The sequence below is a fragment of the Furipterus horrens genome, unplaced genomic scaffold (genome assembly GCF_987537825.1).
Source record: "Furipterus horrens unplaced genomic scaffold, mFurHor1.1.pri manual_scaffold_5, whole genome shotgun sequence".
Lineage (NCBI taxonomy): Eukaryota > Metazoa > Chordata > Mammalia > Chiroptera > Furipteridae > Furipterus > Furipterus horrens.
The window spans coordinates 160,739,768-160,763,845 of record NW_028327175.1 but is presented as its reverse complement, the minus strand read 5'-3'; the positions used below and the strand labels follow the sequence as shown (position 1 = coordinate 160,763,845).

The 24,078-nt window shown below is 51.5% G+C and overlaps 1 protein-coding gene across 1 annotated transcript in view; it reads right to left on the bottom strand.

The window, feature by feature from the left end:
• Nucleotides 1-236: 236 nt before the first annotated feature.
• The window catches only part of ADAMTS14 (ADAM metallopeptidase with thrombospondin type 1 motif 14), an 84,330-nt gene continuing 60,488 nt past the window's right edge, over nt 237-24,078 (bottom strand). The window contains exons 10-22 of the mRNA XM_090278149.1: nt 23,618-23,731; nt 21,352-21,500; nt 19,080-19,255; nt 16,682-16,815; nt 16,178-16,301; nt 14,878-14,958; nt 11,044-11,207; nt 9,169-9,337; nt 8,566-8,698; nt 6,746-6,953; nt 3,859-3,988; nt 3,606-3,716; nt 237-1,546 (exon numbers count right to left, since the gene is read on the bottom strand). Coding sequence (XP_090134275.1) covers nt 1,050-1,546; nt 3,606-3,716; nt 3,859-3,988; nt 6,746-6,953; nt 8,566-8,698; nt 9,169-9,337; nt 11,044-11,207; nt 14,878-14,958; nt 16,178-16,301; nt 16,682-16,815; nt 19,080-19,255; nt 21,352-21,500; nt 23,618-23,731 — 2,190 coding nt within the window. The 3' untranslated portion in view covers nt 237-1,049. The remainder of the gene's footprint in view (nt 1,547-3,605; nt 3,717-3,858; nt 3,989-6,745; nt 6,954-8,565; nt 8,699-9,168; nt 9,338-11,043; nt 11,208-14,877; nt 14,959-16,177; nt 16,302-16,681; nt 16,816-19,079; nt 19,256-21,351; nt 21,501-23,617; nt 23,732-24,078) is intronic.

Genomic DNA, 24,078 nt, shown 5'->3' with positions numbered 1-24,078 from the left:
ATGAGGCCATGTCTACTCACCACCCCAGCAAGGGGCAGAGGCTCATATCCGGCCCTGGGTGGCCCAGGGCCCACTATGAGTGGACTCTGGTCCTCAGCCTTGGGGCCTGAATCCCCACCCCCCCTCAGCACCACAACTTCTGGCCCAGCTGGAAGCAGCTGGGGGAAGCAGACCTCTAACTCCAGCAGGAGTGGTCTTTGGCAAAAGGGCAATGATTGACAGGACACAGCCTGTGTCACACAAAGTCCCCTTCATATCCTGGAGTAAGGACAAAGTTGCCATTTCTGGTCTAGCCAGAGCTCAAGCACCAGTTTGGAGACTTTTGGATGAGGAAGACCTGTTCTAGAGTGTTCAGAGCCCCCTTCTTGGGTGTGCTGGAGTGAGGCTGGGAGGCCTCAGCAGTAACAGTAAGTGCTGTCTGCTGGGGCAGAGGTGGCCAACACAGCTCTCTAGCCAGCGAAGGCAAGCTGGGCTCTAGGCCTTGGCCTTGGCCTTGGCTGAAGGAGCTGCATGGAGCTCTTGCTACAAAAAGCTGGGCCTAAGATGAACTTGCCTCCCACCTGTCCCAGCCCTGCATCTGGAGCCTCATGACCACACTCACCCCCAGTTCCCTTCTTCTTTGACCGACTGCCCTGTGGACACCCCATCACCTGGCCCTGATTTGCCTCTCTGGGCAGAGGGGCCAGGTACACAGGGCCTCCACAGGGGTCTCACAAGTTCTGGCACAGGCAGGCCCCAGTGGCTATTAAGGACAGGGCATTAGCTGGCCCTCAGTCCTGGCAGGGGAGACAGGCAGGAGCACCTGAGAGGTTCAACTCGGTCACCTGGGCTGCTTGCTGAGGTACCTCAGGTTAGGGCTTTCCCTGATTTTTTTCTTCCTTGCACACCCACTTCACCGGAGAAAAGTATCACAGCCCAAAACTAGAACAAGAAGGCAAATAATTTAAAAGGAAGTCTGTGCTTGCCCCTGGCCCGCTGTGTGTCCTCTGAGCCGGGGGTCTCGGGCCCACAGAGTGTAAACTTGACTGGCAGGGTGGCCTAGACAGGGCTCATGTCACGGGGGAGGCGGCGGGAAGGCTGGTACCTGGATGCTTCTGCTCTTCCCTGAGCTGCCCTTGATCCTCAGAGGCTGGCAGCGATGGGCCAGTGGTCCAGCCACGAGGCAGCCACCAGGTGGCGCTAGGGGATGTACCCCGGAATGTTCCAGGGCTCAGTTTCTGGGGAGTAAAGTGGCGCTGGGTCACTGGGGAGCTTGTGCCCAGCGGTCCTGGAAGCTGTGTGGGTCGACCATGTAGATGGTTGTCTGAGTCCGTTGGCCCCACAGTGGGCTCCACAGCCTCCGGAGGGGCCTTGGCTTCTGGGGAGGGGCTCCCCCGAGTGGAGAAGGGTGGTGGTGAGGCCAGGCTGGGGTCAGGGCTGGCGTCAGGGCCTGAGGCCTTCTTGGTACAGGACTTACAGCACAGCTGGTGGTAGCCGGGGTTGGAGCAGTAGCGGTCCTGCATTTTCATTTGACAGAGAACGGACCTGTCCCCCACGCAGGGCTCTGCTGCACACATAGCACAAGAACCAATGCCAGGAGGACATGCAGCAGCAGGGGACACCAGGACACAGCCCACACAGCCCCCACTCAGCCCACTGGCTGCAGGCCCTTCTCCTGCTCTGGCTGGACTCACTATGAAGTTTTTTCCCCAGTGGAGACATGGGGCTGCCTGACAGGAGAGACAGAACTGAGGAACAGCCCTCATTATGTGGCAGAGGTTCTCAAAGCAGGGTTCCCACACCTGCAGTATCAGCATCACCTAGAAGCTTATTGGAAATGCTAATTCTCAGGCCTCACCCAGACCTCCGGAATCAGAAACTCTGGCAGGGGGGCAACTCTGTGTTTTAACAAGACCTTCAAGATGATGCCAATGTGTGGGAAACTGAGCCACCGCTCTCATCAATAGTTGTCAAACATGGCTGCCAACTGGAATCACCTGGGGAGCTTTACAAATTACCATGGCCTAGCTCCTACCCTCGGGGACATTGGACAGTCTGGGTGTGGCCTGGGCACTGGGTGATTCTCACCAGTAGCGGAACTCGGGAGCCCTGCTTTAGATGGAAGTAGGAATCCTGTCCTCCCAGTCAACCCAAAGGAGTCTGATCTACTCCAGCCAGGACCAGGCAAATACCCGGTTGTCACACTTGTGACAGCTGATCAAATATCCTGCCACGGGCAGCACATTTGGAACACTAATAAATTTGGAATCAAGCAGATCTAGCAGATCCAGGTTCCAACCAAGTCTCCACCACTTTAAGGCTGTGAGGCCTTGGGCAAGTCAATCTCTCCAACCCTCAGTTTCCTCACCTGTGAAATGGGGATAATGTGCTCATTTACCAATGAATAATAACATTATAAATAACATTTATAAAGTTCTTGGAATAGAGTGGTGCTCACTATTCTAGTTTTGTTTACTTAGGTTAAAATATCTAAAAATGTTTTCATTTTTCTGTCCTAACAGAAAATGAAGGAAGGAGTTTTGTAGCCTCTAGATGGCGCCAGAATTCCAGGGCCAGAATTAGAGCCTCACGCTCTTGGGAGGAAAAGGGAAGGAAACCCAGAAACTTGCACAGCCTGAAGCCTCAGCACAGGAGCAGAAAAACAGCAAAGCTAGAGCCAGAAAACCCTCTGAGAACATCTAGTCAGACTGCTTTACAGACAAGTTGCTGAGCTCAGAGACGTTCATAGATTTGCACAAGGTCACACAGCCAATTGGTCCTCTAACTGAGAGTTAGGGTCTGTGATCTTTCTGCTGCTCGTCTTCTCAGACCCTGATCCTTGGGAAGGCAGGGAAGGCAAAGAGAGAAGGAATCTAGGAAGGGCACAGAGAACATTTATCTTGGTACACAGCAGGTGCTTAGTCAGTAATTATTGATGGATGGGTGGGTAGATAGATGGGTGGGTGGATGGATGGGTGAATGGATGGATGGGAGGATGGATGGGTGGGTGGGTGGGTGAATGGATGGATGGGTGAATGGATGGGTGGATGGATAGGTGGGTGGATGGATGGATGTGTAGGAAGAAGAACTGATCATGAGGCAGAAGCACTACTATGTTTGTTGTTGTTAGCTGTTGCATGCATTAACTCATTTAATTCTCTCAACAGCCCTGAAGGCAGCTCAGATCTATGATTGCTTATCCAAAAATCTTGGAACCAGATATTATTCATAATTCAAAACTTTTGAGGTTAGAAAAGTAATATTCACTGTATTCATATTACATATTATCCCCAATGGAGATTGGGAATCACCTCATAGCTGAATATGGCAATATTTTTATAGCAGAATAACTGATCTGTTAGTTCAGGTCAGATTTTGCTGCCAAGTGAGTCTGCACCAAATTTAGGTAAACTTTTGCAGCTTTCAGCACTTTAGAATTGTAGATATGGGATCATGAGTCAGCACAAGCATCATCCCCACCTCATAGCTGAGGAATCTGAGGCTTCTGGAGGCTAAGGTCACATGGACAGATTGGAAGCTAGGTCTGCTCCACTGCATGGCCCGTGCTTGTGACACTGACCACTGGAAGGCTGGGGGGAGGCGGTGGGGCCCAGAAATATCCTTACCTGATGATATCTTGTTAATAGGATGTAGGGGCCCAGACTGTGGCATCCACTGTCTCTCTGGAGTCACGAGTTCACGGACATCAGCTCTCACTGTGGAGTTCTGGAGACTTCCTGTGAAGAGGAAGAAGCAGCTCTAACATTTGGCATTTCTCAGGAGCCAGGATACATACAGGCTGGGCTGGGTCTCAGGCCTCAGCCATAGAAGCTGGGCCTGCCTGTCTGCCACCCTCTCCTCCCGTCCCATCTGGCTCACCTCCACAGGCAGGCAGGCTGCAGACCTGGATGGTGTCTGGCTTGTCCCCCTCGCATTGCCCGAGACTGTTGGCATTGGTCCGACACACCACCTGCCGCTGCTGGATGCCCTCTCCACACGTGGCAGAGCACTGCCATGAGATGGCCAGGGCCAGGACAGGCCACGGTGGCCCGGGAAGAGCAGGTGGAGAGAGAAGAAGGGGGCAGTGAGCTCCAATCCAGCCAATGCCCAGGGCAGAAAGAGTAAAGAGAAAGGTGCTAAGTTCCCACTTGACCAGAGGGACAAGCAAGGTCTATGTCTAAATAGCCTCATCTGGACAACACACCAGTTGTCAAATACTCCTGTCCTGGATGGTAGACAGCCACTGCCCTGAGCTCAAACCTCCTACCATCTAATCAGTTAATCCTGGCTCAGGACCCCATTCCGGCACTACTGCCTGCATCCACTCTGGCTTGTCTGTGCCTGGGTCCTTACATGTTTTGTGTGTCACCCTGGCAAACCTCCCTGTGTGATCCACCAGCCCTTGGGACCTGGGGCAGGTCCATTTACTTGGTGATATCTTGGTAATAGGATGCAGGGCCCTGGATTGTGCCATCTGCTAAACAGAGAGCTGGGTGACAAGGTCGCCATAGACCCTCTTAGCTCTGACATTTGATGACTCTGTGGCTCAATTTACCAAAATACAGCTTGCAGAGGCATGTCCAATGTGGTTTCTTCCCCAAGAGGAAAAGGTGTGGCTACAGGAGCAGAAGATGACAGCCACTTGTGAGGGCTGCCACACACAGACAGCATCCCCGAACCTGACACACTTCTTCCCCCTGATAAGTGGGTGGTGGCAGGTGGGGCCTCCTGGAAAAGCAAGCCTGCCCAGTGCGGCCAGGTCACTGGGTTTTAGGCACTGACCACAGCCTCTCCAGTGGGATGGGGAAGAACTTGCAGAGGTCCGCTTCTCATACTGGGCATGGGACAACCCAAGGGAGACACAAGGGTCACGGGCCATGAAGAATCATGGGACAAAGACTGCTTATTCTCCTGAGATGAATAATCACAAACAATTGCTCTCAAGCATTTGTCAGTCTTATAAGAGGCAACTATCTCCCTCCACCTGTCACTCTTCTGTTAGATTTATCTATGGAATCTCCTGTGGGACCAGCAATCTCTCTGTTTTGCATTAAAACAAATAAATCTACATATCATGGAGAAGAATAGGAAATCTTCATGAGTAGTGCAGGGATTTTTTGTTATTTCTAAGTACTCTTTATTATGCAATATTTCAAGCACACAGAAAAGTATGAGGAAGTTGGTCATAGAGACCTATTCAAATACCATCACCAGCTTTAATAAATCAGCATTCTGGCATGTTTTCAACTATGGTGTTAAGTAAATTGGAAGTGCTTTTTTTCTTTATACGTCAGTGCTTTTTCTTACCTAAATTTATTTTTCTGAGGTTTATGTTGATATGTACAATTCGAGCTTATCTGTTTTTCTTGCTATAAAGTATTTTATTGTATGAACAGACCATGATTTTTTCCCCAATCTCCGATGGATAAACATTGAGAATATTTCCTAGTTTTTTGCTATTATGATAAGCATCATTGTGCTTATCTCCTTGATCAAATCAGTTTTTTATACTGTGGCAAATACATAAAGTTTGTCATTTAACCATTTCTAGGCGTACAGTTCTGTGGCATTAGGCATATTCACATTGCTGTGTGACCCTCACCACCAACCCTCCCCAGGACTCTTCACCTTCCCAGACCAACCCTGTGCCCGTTAACTGACTCCCTGGTCCTCCCTCCCCAGCCCTGGAAACCGCCATTCTGCCTTCTGTCTCTGTGAATTTCACTACTCTAGGTACCTCATGTAAGTGGAATTATACAGCATTTGTCGTTTTGTGGCTGGCTTATTTTCCTTAGTATAAAGTCCTCAAGGTTCATATCAAATTAATTTTTAAGAGATAACCCAAGACACCAAAAAAAGATCCCATGGCCACTTCCAGAGCCTACCCATGAGCACCTGGGCTATTCCTCAACCTTCGTACCGTATCCCTTTTTCTACCCTGCTTCCCAACAATGAACTTTCTACTGAGTTGCTAGAGTGAGCCTTTAAACCTGAAATCAGAGCTTGTAACACTCACATAAAAACTCTGCAAGAGTGTCTCACTGCTCTGAGAACACATTATAACTCTTCATCAAGCCCTGACCCCCTTTCCAATGTCCTCCTACAGCCCCTGCCCCTTTCATTAAACTCCAGTCCCACTGTCCTTTTCAGTTTCTGGAATGTGGCAAGGTTGTTCCTGCCTCTGGGGATTCCTGTGGCTCATCCCTCAACTCAAGGGTCACCTCCTCGGAGAGGCCCTCCCAGATTCAATAATCCATTCACTTCCTGCATAGCTCCAACCACAACCTGTAAATGCTTTTGTTATGAGTTTACTTGTCCCTATGCCTCCCTCTCTGGACTATAAGCTTTACAGGCACAAGAATCAGACTGTCTGGCTAGTGCTGGATTCCTGCATTCCTAGTTCAGTGTGCCTGGCATGTAGTTTGCACTTAGCAAATATTTCTTGAATGCAAGAATGTGCTTTAATTTGCTCATCTGTAACATGGGGTTATTAGCCCATGTCTCCTAGCACTGCATGAAAGTCAAGGCAAACAGCGAATGAATGTAAAGGCCTAGCCCAGAGCCATGATCCAGTGCACAGGGGAGCTGTTCCACTTAGTTTCGAGAAAAACCAAATCAGATAAGGGGAGAAAAAATCAACTGGAAACTACCTTCGGGCAGTACCGGATCTCTCAGCAGTTCCCCCATCCAGACCGACCTTCTCCCTGACTCCCCAGAGAAGGTGCCCCATTGGCCCAGCCCCTGCCACTCTCTGAGGACAACTCACCTGGGACCAGGCTCCCGTCCGCCACTGGGCTGGGCAAGGCACGCGGAGGCAGGGCCGCCGAGCCTCGGGCCGATCCCCAGGGCAGGCTTTGGCTGGCATGGCCTTGTGGGTACCGTTGGAGACGGGCAGCAGGCACTGTACTGCCCGAGTCTGCACCCCCAGCTTCCCACAGCTCCGGCTGCAGGGGCCCCACTCCTCCATCACCCACCTGGAGAGAGACAGGATAGAAGGTGGAGGGGAGGTGGGAACATGGGGACATTTCCTCCCAAAGTCCTTTCCACCCACTGAACTGCAGGCAGGAGCCAGAGAGTGGGTGTGGGCTTTGGAGTGCTTGAGGGCCAAGACAACTGTCCATCTGGTTCTGCAGCTGCCAGCCTGTGTGGCCTCAAGGAGATCACTTAATCTCTCCTCTGGCTCCTCATATGAAAAATTGGGTACAATGCGTATTTAAATCCTGGCACCCTACATATCCTTGGGCAAGCTATTAACCCCTCTAAGCCTCAGTTACCCCATCTTTACATCAGGTGCCTTTCAACACCTCATGACTATCTGAGTGTCTACCGTGTGCAAGCACTGTCCTAGGCGCTGGGTTATGGCAGTGCACAAAACAGATGAGAGCAGCTTGTATAGTAGAACCTCCTCCCATGGGGCCCTTGGACAGTTACACGACTTGATATATGTAAAGCAGCTGGCAGGGTGCATAGCATATAGTAGGCATGCAATAAATGTAGGCACTATTACTATTAGAGCTTCAGCACTGATCAGCTAAGCTGGTGGTAAAGCAGGGCTCTTTCAGCCAACCCCTTCCTTTAAAAAACAAAAAGTCCCAAAACTTCATTGGGCAATTTTACAGGCAAGCCAGGGTGGGTGACCCATTAGCCTTGCGTGCTCTGTGATCATAGACGTTTGTGGGGAAAGTGGCCTGCGTAACACTGTACAGTAAGACATATAAGGAAAGCGTGGAGGGCTGAGGTGCTGGAGCTCCTGGCCTGAGCCAGGCACAGGGAAGCGGACTCTAGGGCCAGTCACCAGCTCCAGCCCTGGCCCTGGAGCTCCCCAAGCCCAAGGGAGCAGCACCTGAATCAGCTGCGAAGGCACCTGACCCCCAGTCTGGGAGGGTTGCTGGGAAGGCAGGAGACTGGATTTGGCTCTCTATGTTTTCCTGCTGTCCAGCTACTCTCAACCCGGCCTCAGAGCTGAAGAAGTACTGTGATGGCTCTGCCACAGGCTCAGAGGCCTGACCTTGAATTCTCCACAAGTCATAGCTCTTTCCTCTCCCCAAGAACATGACCCTGTGCTCAAAAGAGCCTGTGTCCTCAGGCCAGGGAACCCCAACCAGGGGCTAGACCATGGCTGGAGCTGGCAGGCCAGGCCGAGTTCATGGCCCGGAGGATCGGGGTAAGAAGAGCTGGGGGACAGCATCTGCCTGGGGCTTGGAACCTGGAAGCATTGAAATCTGCTTCATCTCCACGAACCTCCCAGATCATTGAGGGAAGCTGTGTCCCCAAATTGGGTCTTAGTCTCCCAATCTATGGAAGAATGGTGGGAGTGACAGGACAAAGGAAGCATCTTCCTTCTGGGAGTAAAAGTTACTCCAGAAATCCAGAGAGCGCGGAGGGACAGGAGGGCAGCGATGGCCATGGGCAGAGCCTGGTGTGGGCTGCCTCCGCTCAGGGAGCCCTGCCTGCAGGTGCTGAGTCTCCAGGCTGCAGGGCTGGAGGAAGCGGGTTCCGCAGCCCCGCCTCCAGGGCCAGGCTCAGAGCAGGTCTGCAACACCCTAGGCCTGGGAGCAAGGCTCCCTGTCCCTCCCCGGCACTCACTCAGGCTGGGGACACTGGTGCTGGTTGCAGCGCCGGCGGATGGGCTTGGGCCTCTTCTTGTGGTCGCACAGGTGCCGCTGTACCATGTGGTGGTCTCGTCGGCGCCGACAGCCGTATTTGGTGAATTGGATACCTGTGGGGAGGGCAGGCTGTCAAGGGACTGGTCCTGCCAGGCCCTCACTGCCCCAGCCTGGGGCCTTGGGGACAGTAAGCCCTGGAGAGCCTGGAGGGCCAATCCCATCTGTCTGAGCCTTTGCACTCTCTCCTGGCCGTCACTTTCTAAGAGAGCCTTCCTTGATCAGCCTGTCTTTCATGTTCCAGACATAGTTGGGTGGAGATATCGCTCCCAGATGGCTGCCTCTCTGCACAGAGGCCCTGTCCTAGATACTGCTCTAGCACCCCAGCCCTGTCCCAGGGATCCTCCCCAGACAGGCTTCCATACCCTGGAGACCTTCAAGCACAAACTGAGGCATGAGCGGGGGACACATCAGGTAGAGACAATGTCAGCCCTCTGGTCATTCCTGCTCCTCTCCTGAGAGGCCCTGGGCACCCCTCACAAGACAGCTGGATGGTTGGGGCAGCCAGGCCCAAGCTGGCCAGTACCTCCTCCACAGGCCTTGGTGCAGGGGGCCCAGCTCTTGAGCGCCCACTCGTAGGTGTCTGTCTCCTCCAGGAGAACGTTGTTGCTCCCGATAAGGGGCAGCAGGTCCTCATGGATGACGTACTTGTAGGCCAGGTTGCTGCGGGGGCCACCCTCAGCTGGGGGGAGCACCTAAGGGGAGATGGAGGAAACGGCACAGGACTGGAGAGTGGAGAAGCAAGGCCAGCATCGGGGGCGAGGGTCAAAGGGAAGAATGTGAAGTCAGAAGCAGAACTGGTAAAAGCCAGCAGGAGGCCCTGGCTGCGGTGGCTCAGTGGGCTGGGCATTGTCTGGCAAAGCAAAAGGTGGCCAGTTTGATTCCAGGTCAGGGCACAAGCCTGGGTTGCAGGCCAGACCCCCAGCTGGGGGTGTGCAAGAGGCAACTGATTAATGTTTCTCTTGCACATTGAGGTTACCCTCTTTTTCTCCCTCCCTTCCCTTCTCTCTAAAAATAAATTAATTACTTTTGAAAAAAAGGCAGCAGGAGGACAGCACTCAGTGTGGCCTGAGCAGGTCAATCAGACCAGAAGCTACGCAGCAAACTCAGGCTACACACCTACTGTGTGCCAGGCTGGAGCACAGCCTGGTGCTTCCCCCTCCCACAGACCTATCTCTGACAAGGGCAGGAGTCGTGTCTGTTGGTCTGTCCTACTCTCCAGAGCACCCACACTGCCTGACTCTAGTAGACAGTCAATACGTACAGACTGGATGCTAGACTCTCACCAGATACGTGATCACAAATATTTTCTCCTGTTATATAGATTGCCTTTTTACTTTCCTAATAATGTCCTTAAGTGTATGAAAGCTTTCAATTTCCACGAAAACCAGTGCATTCGTTTTTCCTCTTGCTGCTCATGCTCTCAGTGTCATACCTGAGAATCCAGTCTCATCAGATTTATCCCTGCTTTCTCTCAGAGTTCTATGGTTTGAGCTCTCATATTTAGCCCTTTAATCTATTTGAGCTAATGTTTTGTTATGATGTCAGGTAGGGGTCCAACTTCATTTTTTTACCTGTGGATTTCCAGTTGAGATTATTCTGTCCCCATTGAATGGTCTCGGTACCTTTGTTGAAAATCAATTGGCCATAGATGTATGAGTGACCAGTAATATAGGGTGAATAGAAAATACACGCTGGATTGAATTAATATGCTGACATCAGTAGGCCTTAGATCCCACCCTCCAGGACCTCCCTGACTAGTAAGGGCAGCCCCAGGAACAGAGTCTGTCTAAGTGTTGCAACTGACCAGAGCCAAGAGCACTGTGCACAGAGCCTCCCCTGCCTCCCTCCCCACCACCCTCCCGGTCTCCTGGGTTAATAAGCCCTATTCCATAAGCACTGGCCTGTGCCCTCGGAAGGAGGGCTGGACAGAGAGACTCCAGCCAGGATAGTGGCCCTGTTCCCTTCTCAGGAAACCAGCAGTGCCAGATGGCACCCCTGAGGTCAGCTGCCAACTCACTTGTTGTCAATGCCATATGCACGCTGACGCTGGATGATGCCAGAACAACACAAAAAATAAACCCAGGTCCCTCTGCTCATTCCAGGCCCATTTCTGACCCTGCATTATAGAAAACAAACTCCCTATGTGTGGCGTCTCTGGTCTGACAGTGAGACAGCTGTTTCTTTTTCCCTCCTCACTTGCCGTCCTGCCAGCCTTTAAGTGCAAATGAAGAGCTAGCCTGGGGGAGGGCACCTTGGCCTTGCTGAGGCCCCTGAAGACAGTGGAAGAGGAGGATTTCCACCAGGCTTGTGCTGGCTCAGTAGCAGAGACAGTGAGCTAGAGGACCAGGCCGGGGCACAAGGGAGTGAGCAGGGGCCGCAGTGCAGGGTGGAGACTCACCAGCACAGCAATGGCTTCAGGTAGGGGCCCACTGGTCTTGAGGCTTTCCTTAGCATCCTCCACTGTGTACTCCCACTCCAGGCCCATTGCAGTGAAGGTCCTGCTGGTGGCTTCCTTGCCTTTGGGGTTGAAGATGAAGCTGCCTGTGACCTGGTTCTTCACCGCTGGCCAGGGGGAGAGGGACACACAGATTCTTGTTCCCTTCCACAGAAGCACAAGCCAGACCCCTTCAGGGATTTCACACCTCACCTGTGGGCCCTTCGGAGGTCCCTGTCTACCTGTTACTCGTTCCCACCCGAGCCTTTCCCCAATCAAAGAGGTAACCACAGTGCCCCCCACATTGTCACTGCCTCTGGACCCTGGTAGACATAATTCCTTCCACCCTCACTGTTTTCCCTTCTTCTTGCCTAACTAATCTCCATCCACATTTAAAGCCAGCATAATTTCCCCCTCCTCCAGGGAGCTTTCTTTGATTTCCCCGTCCTTGGGGATTTACCCTCCCTAGAACTTCTATAGCAGAGCACAGGGGTTAAGAGTGCAGGTTCTGAAATCAGCTTGATCATGAGGAAGTTCCTGAACCTTCCTGTGCTGCCTCGGTTTCACCATTTGTAAAATGGGAATGATCAATATACCTAGCTCACAGGGCTGCTGCCCCATGACAATAAGCGCAGCTTCCCACCTCCATCCACCTTCCCTGGGGCTCTTGGGATAATGAAAAGAGTTCATATGTGTAAATAACTAGGCAGAGAGCATGGCATGCAGCAGACAGTTAATATACGGCAGGCACTATTGCTATTATCAGAAAAGTGCATGACTTTTAGCACTGCTGTGATTATAGATGTCCCGTGTCTCCTGCAGCCTGTCAGCTCATCTCCTCTCTCTCGGTGTCCTTGGTGCAGTGCATAGCCTGGCTTGGGGTGGGAGTTTTTCAAATATCTGTAAATTTCTACCCCTCGAAGTCCTAGTCAGTGAGTAACTCACTACTTGTTACTAAAAAGCCGGGTGGGGTGTGTGTAGGTGCAGACACCCCACCAAAATTCTGAGCTGCAGCCTGAGCTGCCCTGGAATCAGCAGGCATGGGAATCAGCAGGTGGTCATTAGCTCTCCCACTGCTCAGCTCCTGCGGTGCGGCCCGGTTCCTAACAGGCCATGGACTGATACCTGGTCCACGGCCCAGGGGTTGGGGACCCCTGCTCTGGAGGACCTGCCCCCTTGCTGAGAAGGAGGAGGAGAGATGCCCCTCATCTCTGATCTCTCTCAGCCTTTAGAGTCACCTCAAATCTCCCCACCACCCTTATCTGCTCCTACACCTCACAGCAGCTGCCGTCCTGCCCCATACTATACAATGCTCGTTCCAAGGGGTGGGGGGCTGGACTCAGCATGGACTCTGCCATCCAGGCCCTACCACTGACCCACTCTGTACCTTAGGCAAATATCTTAACCTCTTTCCTCAGTCACAAAATTGGATATAACAGGAGTGTTCATGGATTGTCTTGAGGCTTAAACGAGATACTGTATGGAAAGTGCCAGCTCAAAGCGCAGCACACGTAGCTGTATAATAGCATGATTTCTCTTCCTTTTACTGAGTCCAGGTCCCTAAATTCCAGGAGAGTCTAATCAGTTTGGACAGGGCCTTGGCCTTCATTGTCAAGGCTGCCACCTGTCTGGGCTTCCCTAGAGAGCACATATCATCAGGCAAACACAGGCACATACAAAGGCACATGTGCGCACATACTGCACACACATACATGTAAATAGTGTCCATACATTTTTACTGAGGGCCAGCCATGTACCTCACCCATGAATAATCACACAACCTGTGCCAATCCCAAGTTCCACTCCCTTCCCTGTCCTGGCTCCAGCAGAGCTCCAACCTTTCAGGGAATATACCCAAAAAACACACAGGCGAATGTGCGTATACAGAGCCCACCCTGGTGCTAGAAGCTCTGTTCCATCTCTACAGAAGCCACCTAAAGAGCATCAAGATGTTAGACTTCTGGAGATGGGGGTAGAAGGAGCTGATAGGGGAGGGCCAAGGAGCTGCTGATATTATGGAGTTATTTGTAGGGGTGCAGTAATAGCCTGTGAACTCTCTCTGTAAATGACCCTTCTCTCATCGCCCTCTCCTCTCCCCTGGCTCTATTCCAGCAGGATTCCCAGGGCAAGCAGGCAGGGAGTGGCCAAGCCAAAGCTCTTTAAACTTGTACTCCCTGTGCAGAGTGATGTGGCTGCCAAGGGCACGGGGCCAGAGACGGAAGACCCAGGCCCCGACAGGCTCACCTGGTAGGTTAATCAGGGAGCACAGAGGGCCCACAATCCATTTGGGTCTCAGTTTCCTCTTGTGCCTATTGCCTGTTCAGACTACACCCTCTAGGTGCCTTCCAGATCAATTATAGTTATGTTAATGTGGTCATATTTTCCAAGGGAGACAAGTCACCCAAGAGACTTTTAAAAATATTACTTACTTTGTATTGTATTACTGTATTGTATTGTATTGTATTGTGTTACTTTGAAGATAATCTAAAAATATCAATGTCGTCATTTTTGTGACATAAAAACCTGCCTCAAGAGATGTTATGTTTTGTGTTTGTGTTTATGACAAGGTGGGCCCAAGCAGTGGGACTTGGTGGGCATAATAGGTAGGAGGGGCCTAGGCGACACTGTAGCCCATGTGCCTTCTGTAAGGGGTCTGAACACAGACAAGTATGAGAGAGCCCATCCAGTGCTCAAAGTGCAGGCAAAGCCCTGCCAGGACCCTGCTCTAAACCATGTTTATGTTTTTTTAATTCAAATATAACTCATATACCATATAATCAAGTCTTTTAAAGTGTGCAATTCAGTGATTTTTAGTATAGTTACAAGGTTGTGCAATCATCACCACTATCTAATTCCAGAATGTTTTCATCATCCCCAAAGAAATCTGAGGCCCATTAGCAGTCACTCCCCATTCCCCCTCCCCTCAGCCCCTGATGATCATTAATCTGTTTTCTATCTCTATGAATTTGCCTCTTTTGGACATGTTCATTTTTTTACTGCCAGCTTAGTTTCAGCAAAAACAGAATAAAGCAAACAAACCAACAAAAAAGTCTCTCTCATTACATTCATGTTTTTAATTTGAATGTTATTGATTTATTTGGAGGCCCTAATTCTTAATCTGCCTTGGCTGTACAGTTGTATAACTGTTATAAATATAAAGGGTAGGCATCTAGGTCAGTGACTATGTGTTTCTCATTATGAGAATAAATTAAGGGTCCATATGGTAGATTGCAAAAATGCTACACATTCCTCCTATTCCTGTATACATGCCTCTTTGCACTGTGACTCTACCATGTTTCCCATTAAGAGAGGGTCTGTTTCTTCACCTTGAGTCTGGGCTTGGCCACAGACTTGCTGGGCCAATGGGACATTAGGAAGCATGACGCAAATAGAGGCTTAAAAAGTGCTTGCACACTGGACTTGCCTACTCTTGCCAATCCTGAAGACCATGTGACAGGTACCACGTACACAACCCTGGGCTAGCCCACTGGGGACATGACCCTGCCAACCAGGTCCCTATGGACCCACTGCTGACTGCGTTTGCATGAGTGAGTCCAGCTAATGAGGTACAAGCAGCACCCAGCTAAGCCCAGCTCAACTGCTGAACCATAGAAAAATAAAATAAAATAAAAAGGGGTTCTCTGCCATTAATCAAATTTGTGAAATCCTCCCTGCATTGGAATCCTCTCCTTGACTCTCCCAGCTCCCCAAAACCTGTGGGAAGGTCCTCTACTCTACTCTCCCAGCTCGCCCAAACCCAGGACCTGGCAGCCTGTAGCCCCGCACCCCAGCACTCACCAATGCGGTGGGGAGCCTTCTCCAGCTCTTCAATCTGGATGTGCCTGGCACCCGCTGGGATCTGTACCAGTTTGAGAGCTCCTGCCAGAGGAGGATCCAGAAAAGCCATGAGCATCATGAGCTGATGGCCCCACTGCCCAGTATCCCCTGTCTTACCCCGCACCTCAGTTTCCTGATGGGTAAAACAGGCATGGGCCCTTCCCCACAAAGTGATGACAGGATCAAATGAGCAGCTATAGCAGAAATGCTCTATGAACTCTAAGGGGCTGTGTGTGTGTGTGTGTGTGTGTGTGTGTGTGTGTGTGTTAGTTGCTATTATTTCCCATTTTCTTGGGCCTCCCCTTGTCTCCTGATAGTCCCTCCTACCTTTATTTTCACACCTTAAGCCACTGCAGAAATTTAGATGAAGCAGGCCATGAAGATCCCGCACGGCTGCCCTGGGCCCTCGTGGCCCTCCCAATCTGAGGTTCCTAGAGCCACCAACCTTCTCCCATCAAGGAGAGGCAAGATGAAGTCATAACATCCCCCAAGGGGAATGGGCTCTAATTCACACTAAAATGTAAAGGACTAATATCTGGTCTTTTCAACAGCAAATTTGGCAAGATTGAAGATGGAGAGGGAAGTCAAGGAACTTGAAAGTACCAAGAGTTCAAAGCAGGAGGCATCACAGGTGCTTTTGAAAAACGCTCACCCAAGGATGCTTATTGACATTAGATAGAGAAGAGGCAGAGACAGCGAGAAACATCTATGGGAGACAAACATCAATCGATTGCCCCGACCAGGGATCAAACTTACATCCTAGTATGTGTCCTGACTGGGAATCAAACCTGCAACCTTTTGGTGTATGGGACAACTCTCCAAGTAACAGAGCCACTCAGCTTGGGCACCACAGATGTTTGTAAAGTGAAAGGAGGAAAAGAATACTACCAGTTCAGTCTGGGCCGTAGTTTCAGACCTGTATCACTCCTCACTCCCACCAACAGCCCCAGAGCTGAGAGGTGGCTGACCTTCTATCACACATAATACACTGCCTAGCAGGAAAATGCTTTCGAGCTCCAGGCCCCAAACACAGGTAGTAGATCACCTAGAAATTGAGGTAACCAGCTATAGCATCTAGCTCACCAGCCCTGGGGGCCATAGGAAGCTCTGAAGACAGGTTTTAAGGCCTCTCTCCCCACCATATACCGTGGCCCAGCTTAAGGAGGAAGGGCCCACCTAAGGGACAGCCCAGACTCTAGCATCCTAGCTGGGCCACAACCCCAGTCACTCCCGGTCATCCCTCCAGCCCCAGCCTGCTTACCTGACTGCTTGGAGGCCTTGCCCAGAGTCCCCTTCACTGTCCGACAGTGGGAGTTGTCGCCGCCGCAGACCCCACACTTGTCATCTGCCTTCATGGACCCCACTTCTTTGTCACAGCCGACGGGCTGAGGCCAGAGGCCGGGTCAGTGGGAGGAGGCTCCCATATCCTTATTACCATCATGGGATCAGCAGCCTGTGGTCCCCTCCCTGGTCCCCAGTCCCAGACATGAGAGGATCCTGAACCAAGAGACATTCCTGGACAGGGGCTCTGTCACAAATTTGCATGTGACATGGTCAAGGTCTTAAAACTGGCCCACTCCTATCCTCTTGAATGCGACTAGGCAATAACCCCTTCTAACAACCCAGGGCTGTTGAGGACCAAGGGATGTCATGGGTGGGGACAGTAAGGCAATGCTTGTCTTCGTGGAGAGCAGAAGGGGCAGGCAGTGGAGCCCTCCAGGCCCCCGGGGCTGGCAGAGTGGATGGCCTGGAAGGGGTCACCTACCACACACTCGCCACGGGCACAGACACTGTAGGGGTCCCGGTAGCTGCAGCGTGTCCCATCATGGACCACCTGGTTCATGAAGACCACATCCCCTGTGTCCTCGGACCTGCAGATCAGCTCACACTTCTGGGTGTCTGTGGGGAGAGGGCCATGCTGAGCCCCCAACTGGGCTCAGAGAGAGTGGGCTGGGCCAGGACGACACCTGCACAGGGCCCAAGCAGGAAGTGCCCAGCCCAGCTCTGGGCCACAGGGGAAGCCCTGGGGCTGGGGCTTCAACTCCTGCTGTGTCACTTATTTATTACCTGTGTGACCTTGGACAAATGCTTTAACCCCTTTGAGCCTCAGTTTCTTATTTGTTATCCTTGATCAGTAAAATGGCACATCAGGTTGTTGAGAAAAATCAAGTGATAAAATAATAACAACAATAATAAGCCAACACTTAGTGAATGCTTCCTATGTGCCAGATACCTCCAAATCCTTTACAAACTCTTGATGTACAACTTTAAATGCTTTTTGTGAATTAACTCATTTAAAACTCTCGATACCCCAAGGAAGTAGGTTCTAGCATTACCGAGGAAGCCAAGGACCAGAGAGGTTAAGGAATTTGCTCAAGGCCACACAGTAAGTGGAAGAGCCAGGATTCTAACCCACGCAACCTGGCTTGACTCCTACTCTGACCTTCATACATTTCCCCAGTCACTCGTATGATGGTGTATCTTAACATGTTTGTAAATGTTAGAAGACTATGTGAAAAGCAGGCAGAACAATGGTCTGTGTCTGGGTTTGTAAATGGAGCAGCACTGAGGGAGGGAAGGGGGTCCTTTCTAGTTCTAACAATTAAAAGTTCTATTCTCTATCTGCGCTATTGATGGCCTAAAAAGGTCCCCCGGAGCATATAAACACTCACTGTGTTTCTTAGAAAATGGGAGGTTGGGGCTTAGCTAATTTCCTGGAATTTGTCTAAAAGTCCTGGGAAAACCCAAAGTCCAGCTGCCCCATCCTCTCCACACCCCATGCTACAGTGGCTTGTTTGCATTCTGACTGCATCTGCTAGGCTTTCAAAGTGAGCCACTCACTCGGCCAAATTTCTAAGGAAGTATCAGGCTCCTGTGGTTCCTGAGTACCCAGGACACCTAGTGACATCTTGGCCTGGCACTCAGGACTCGAGTCTAGAGCACAACATCCAGCACCACTTTGGGTTTCACACACAAGAGCCAAGTTCCTGGTGGAACCTGGTGGGGCCAAAGAGTGGGGCTCCAACTGTCCCAAAGACAGGTATGACCATGACCACTATGCCCAGGGCAGGTGGGTCTCAGGGCAGCTGTGGAAGCCAGCCTATGGTGGCAAGGGAGTGGTGAGCTCCCCAGAGCAGGAGAAATTCAAGCAGAGGGAAGACACTCCCTGTAAACACGTTCCAGAGGGGTTTGCGTACTGGCGGGCAATGGGCAGGCTGCTGCGGTCCCCTCCAACTTGAAGACTGTGATTCTAAATGTGAGTTGAAGAGCTGAGGGGTCTATAATTGATACTCTGGAACCAGAGTTACAAAGAGGCAGCCAGGGCTTGGAGAGGAAAAGCTGTTCTAATCGGCACTGTCTGAGGCCGAGGGCTGCATGGTCAGGGTGAGTCTCAGTCCAGGGAAGGACCATGGAGAGAATGGCAAGGGGAGATGGGCTCAGAGGACCCTTAATGCCCCTTTCAGCCTGAGGGCTGGAGGACCCCCGTGTATCCCAGCCCTTCACTGGCTCCCTCTGCCACTGCAAGAGCCATTACTGGAAATGCTCCACAATAGACAGGCCCTGGCACTGTCTTAGTCCCCTCTGCATGAGTCCCACAGCCTTTGTCCATCCCAGAGCAGCCTGGAGGGGTTCTGTATGAAGATCCCATAGGTTCCCATCTACCTGCCTTTCAAATCATCTTCATTAACTGCTGAAATGATAGCACAATCAGTAAAACCTAAAACCATGGTATATGATAGGACTGAGCTTCTCAAAATGTTGGTTTTGCAAAGCCTGCCCTATGCGATGCCTTCTGTACAGGTGAGGGCATGTGTGAAAGGCACCAACCCCAAAGCCAGCACAGCTGCCAGCCTCCCAGCACCTCTGGGTGAAGTGCCCTTGCTCAAGACATTTTCCTCGCACCTCCAGAAAACAGTTACCATAAGTATATAGGTCAGGGATGACTATGTGAGGACAGTGGCCTCCCTGAAGAACACACAACGCGAAGGCCTACACAAACGTATGTGGCAAGCCAGCTGACTGTAATGTCCCTTTTTGTGCCCTCACTGTCCCTTTACCTTCACTGGTGGGCCCAGGCCAGGGAGGCCCTTTCTGACCAGACACGGACACAGCAGATGCTCAAGGATATGGGGGATGGGGGGAGGGGAGTAGGGCCCACTCACCATCATCAGGCTCGTGGGGGACCCAGCTGTGCTTGGCGTTCTGATGGATGTAGTAGGAGTTGCGCTTGGTACACTGCTGGGCCCGGAAGTCCTCGTAGGGCCCCGGACACTCCTCACTGTTGCAGACCTGGTACTGGAACATGGGCCCGGAGCACGGGCGGCCTCCGTAGGCTGGGCTGGGGCAGTCACAGGGAGACCCTGTGACCTTGCTGGCTGGGAGGGCTGGAAAGGGCTGGGCTTCCCACACGGCAGCTCAGCCTTTTAGACTAGCTCAAAGAGGGGCTCCACAAACTGATACACTGTAGAGGGTCCCCCACTGTGGGGGCTGCTGAGCTCAGAGCCTGCTGGATCATTGACTCCATCCTTCAAACATATGCTACCTATTCCACTGGGGGCGGGGTGTTAGAAATGGGTGAAAGAGAAGGGGAACAAGAGGTAGGCGAGAGACGGGGAAGACGGGAATGACTAAACCTCCCAAATGGGTTGGAAGAGAAATCAGTCTTATTCAACTTTGTACTATATTCTTTCAACTGTTACACAGGGTCTGACATACAGTCTGGACCCAATAAATGACTCAACTGTTCCTATAGTCCCAAATCCTGACTGTGCAACCTTGGGTAAGTTACTTAATTTTGCTATGCTGTAATTTTCCCTCTAAAGGAGGAACCATAACAACTCTTATTTTACCTACCTCCTGGTGTGTCTGTGAAAATAAATAAGAAAAGGTATTTTAAAGCAATCTGGCCCTGGTCGGGTTGCTCAGGTGATTGGAGCATCATCCCATATACCAAAGGATTGTGGGTTCAATCCCTGGTCAGGACACATAGGTTGTGGGTTTGATTCCCAGTCGGGGCATGTATGGAAGGAAACCAATCAATGTCTCTCACATCAGTGGTTCTGCCACTCTCTCCCTCTCTCTCCCTTTCTCTCTCTCTAAAATCAATAAACACATCCTTGGGTGAGGATTAAAAAACAAATAAAACAATCTGTACTCTCTTCTCCATTAAATTCAGAGGATTAAGTAAGATTATTAATACAAAGTATTTGAGGGCACCAGGTTACTGGTACTCTGCTCAGAGGTGCTGGGAGAATTACAAGGGTTTATGCAGGAAAGTGCTTAGCATCCCACCTGGCACAGAGAAAGTGGTCCAGAAACTGTAATAATTATAACAGCAAATGTCATTTATTAGTGCTTCATCTGTGCTGGGTGTGGTGCTAAGAGTACACATATTTATTTCATTAAACTTCAGAGAATAAAAACAGTTATTATTACAGAGAAGTCAATAACTGGTGGCTTTGATCAAGGGGGTAACTAACCATCATGACTGGAAGGTGATTTACTCAGAGTGGGCACCTCTGGGCCTTGCTCTAACCCCAGCTTCTATACCCCCCACAGGTGGGAGTTACAAGACAGGGGATTTGGACTCATATGCATGAAAGGTCAGTACAGCCGCCTGACACAGGGACAGTCTGTCCCAGGAGGTAGTGAGCTTCCCATCCCTGGAGATAAACAGCAGAGTGTGCAGGACCTCTTCTCAGGATGCTAGAGGGAATAACTGCTACTGAGCCACTGCGATGCTAGGACCCTGCCACTCTGCAGTGCTCATCCCATCGCTCATTGAGCTCCTGGAGCCAGCAGGCCCACATGCCAGCCCCAGCCAGCCCCCATCTCTCATAAGGCTGTGGAGTCCACATAGCTGGCACTCAGAAGTTCCAAAACCATGGGAGGGGTCAACACAAAGGGATAATAAGGGAGAAATAGAAAGCTCCACCAGAATGCTGAAAGTTGGGGGGGGGGGTGAGAGGGGAGATTTGATATTAGAAAGAGGTAGGTTAAAAAAAATTAAAGAAAATTTTGTTTCATGTGAGAGAAAACAAACTCGGGGAATTTATTCTTCTAAGACATGACTACTAAGCAATTTAGATCAGTGTTTTCTCAAAGTTTAGCCAGAGGATCAAGGCCACAGGAGGGCTTATTAAACTGGCAGAGTCTTGGGCCCCCACCAATCTGGGAAAACTTCTGCCGCACAAGTTTGAAAATCATGGGTTTAAACCCATTCTCAGGTGTCAGACCTAACGGGAGATGTCACACCCAGGTGGGAGTAACCTGCCCCCCTGACCCTGACAATTTTGGATCCTCATCTATTAGAACACACAACCACCTGCCGGCATCCTTCTCTCTTGTGCCCTGCCCCCCACTGCCTTCCCCCAAGCCCCTCAGGCCTAAGGAGAGGTAGTCCCTGCTGTGCCCACCCCAGCCAAGCATACTCACAAGGGATTGTCACAGCTTCGGCTACGGGATCGCACTCCACCCCCGCATGACCGTGAACATGACCCAAAGTTGGTCCAGGAGCTCCAGCCACCGTCCTGGCCGTAGGTCTGCTCTGGTGACTTCCAGATACAGTGACCTTTGAAGCACCACTGGGATGGAGCAGAGGGCATGAGGTCACTCTGGAGCCACGGCCATCTAGCCTGCCATGGAGGGTGCCCAACTGGGCACATGGTGCAGCTGGTGGGCACCATGGGTGGACTCAGAGAAAGGGTCATTAAGAGCACAAACCTCAGGTTACAGAGAACCCCACCCCTGCCATGAGCACAGTGACCTTCAGCAAAAGGACTCCCCTTTCTAAGCCTATTCCTCAACTATGCCCCCTGGCGTGTGCACAATAGCACCTGCCCACAGGGCTGCTGTGAGGCTGTGAGCGTTCAGTGAGGTACCTGGGCGCACACAGCCCTCCAGAAATGTCAGACAGCACTATTAATGGTGACGGTAATTATGTGCTGATTGGTTTACCACCTGGGAGAAACAAAGGGCTGATAAGGGAGAGAAGACAGTCTTCCTACACTAAATTATCTAGAGTCAATAGGGCTCTGCACCTCAAAATCACCAACCAGGGACAAAAAGCAGGTGTGCTCATGGGATCATGGGAGGCAGGCCTGCCCCACAGGGAAACCCATCCATAGTGGAGGAAGTATGCGCATGGAGTCCAAGAGGCCTGGGCTGGCTGAGTCCTAGCTCAGCCAGGACTAGCCGTGTGTGTCTTTAGCATAACTTCACCTTGCTGAGCCCCAGTGGACTCACCTGTGGCATGAAGCTGCTCTAAGAACTGAAGGCGGTAATACCTACAAAGGCCTTAGCATAGGGCCAGGCACAAAGGAGGGCTCCACCAAAATTAGCTCCCTGCCCTTCTCCACTAAGGCAACTGGAAAGAAATACAGCAGAGCTCTCCAGGTCTTTGTCAAGAAACAGCTCAGTGGCTCTCAGCCTTGGAATTACCTGGGGAACTGTCAAGACCCCAGATGCCTTGGTTTCACCTAGACCAACTGAGTCAGAATCTCTAGGGGAAGGGACTTTTTAAAAGAAGCCATAATAAGATATGTACTCTACATACCACAAAATGCATTCATTTCAACTCTATAATTCAATGACTTTTCATAAATTTACAGCGTTGTGCAACCATCACCACAATCCAGTTTTAGAACATTTCCAGCACCCCCCAGTGATAGCTCGTCCCCATATGCAGTCACACCCTGTTCTGGGGGTGGGGACTTTTAAAGCTCCCCAGATGGCTCCAATATGCGGTCAAAATTGAGAACCACTGATGAACTGTTACGTGAAATTGTGACAGGAGATGGCCTGGGACTTGGATAACAGGTGGAGCAGGCATGTTCAGTCTCCAGAATAACCGCCTGCCAGCTGCGGAGTCTGTACAAGGCTATGGGAGGCCCCAGAGGTGAGCGGGAGGAGCCTGGTGAGGGCCGAGGGTGGAGGGCAGAGGACAGAGGACAGGCTTGCAGGGTTGGGTCCCCAGTGGCCGGGCTCACAGCTGAGGCTGAGTCATCATCACACCTGCTTTTCAAGCTCTCTCATTAGTTTTCACATGACTCAGTACTTTCAGAAACACATGAGGGGGGGGGGGGGTGCGTATGGCCATGGGTCAGCAGGGTCTGGAGAAGTTCAAGAAATGGCCTGAGGTCACAACACAGCAATTGGAGCAGGGCCAACAGTAGCACAGAGGTGGGTTTCTGAACCCAGCTCAGGGCTCTCACACCTGACCACAAGACCCCCTGACAAAGGAAGCCACACATATGCATGAGGGAACACACACCAGAAAAATACATGAAAGGTCAAATGTGCAGGGGGAGAACATGTGTGTGGAAGAAGCAGCACGGTGGGGGTGGGGCAGTAGGCAGGACACTGAAGTCCTCCCTTCATCCCTTCCCTGCCTCCCTTTGTGACCATAAGTTTCTTAGCCTGCTGGGCCTCACTCTCCTCATCTGTGAAATGGGAGGAAACATTTCTTCTGGGCAGACTATGAAGTGATGCCAACTCCTGCCAGCTAGAGAAGCAAAGGCTGTGGTATGGGAGGGAAGAAAGGGTGTGGGTGCGTGGGAGCTCATGTGAGGCTTCTGTGTACATGGGGCTCACATCTGTTCTCTAGCACTCCCCCCCCCAACACACACACATTACACCCTTGGTGAGGAGGCAGGGGTCCCCTGGGGCCTGACCCCAAGATGGTGGCTCCTGCTGCAGGTACCTTGCCTGGTGCACATTCGGTGCCGTCCAGCGGGGGCCCCTTCTTGGTCTTGCAGAAGTATGGGTTGTCAGGGTGGCTGCACCACAGCTGCTTGCAGGGCTCAAAGGTCGTGAACTGTGTGGCAAGGGGAACAGCGTCGCCTGGCTGGACTGGCTCTCCAGCTCTGACAAGGGGGCAAAGGGAAGCCACAGAGAGGAGGGAGTGGTGGAAGCTGGGAGCAGGGGGAGCTTGCCCAGCCAGAGCCCCACACACCCTCAAGCTCAACCCTTCCCCAAGTGCCAGCGGCCCCCTGCAACCTCTCCTCTCTCCCACAGGGCACAAATAAGGGGCCAGCTTCTCTCCCTCCCCAGGCTTCCCTCCCTGCCTTTGCAGAAGGTACATACTTTGTCACTGAGTGGGGACTAGGGTTTGAGACTAGGGAGGTGGGCCCACCGATGCCCCTGAGCTCTGTGCATGTGGGG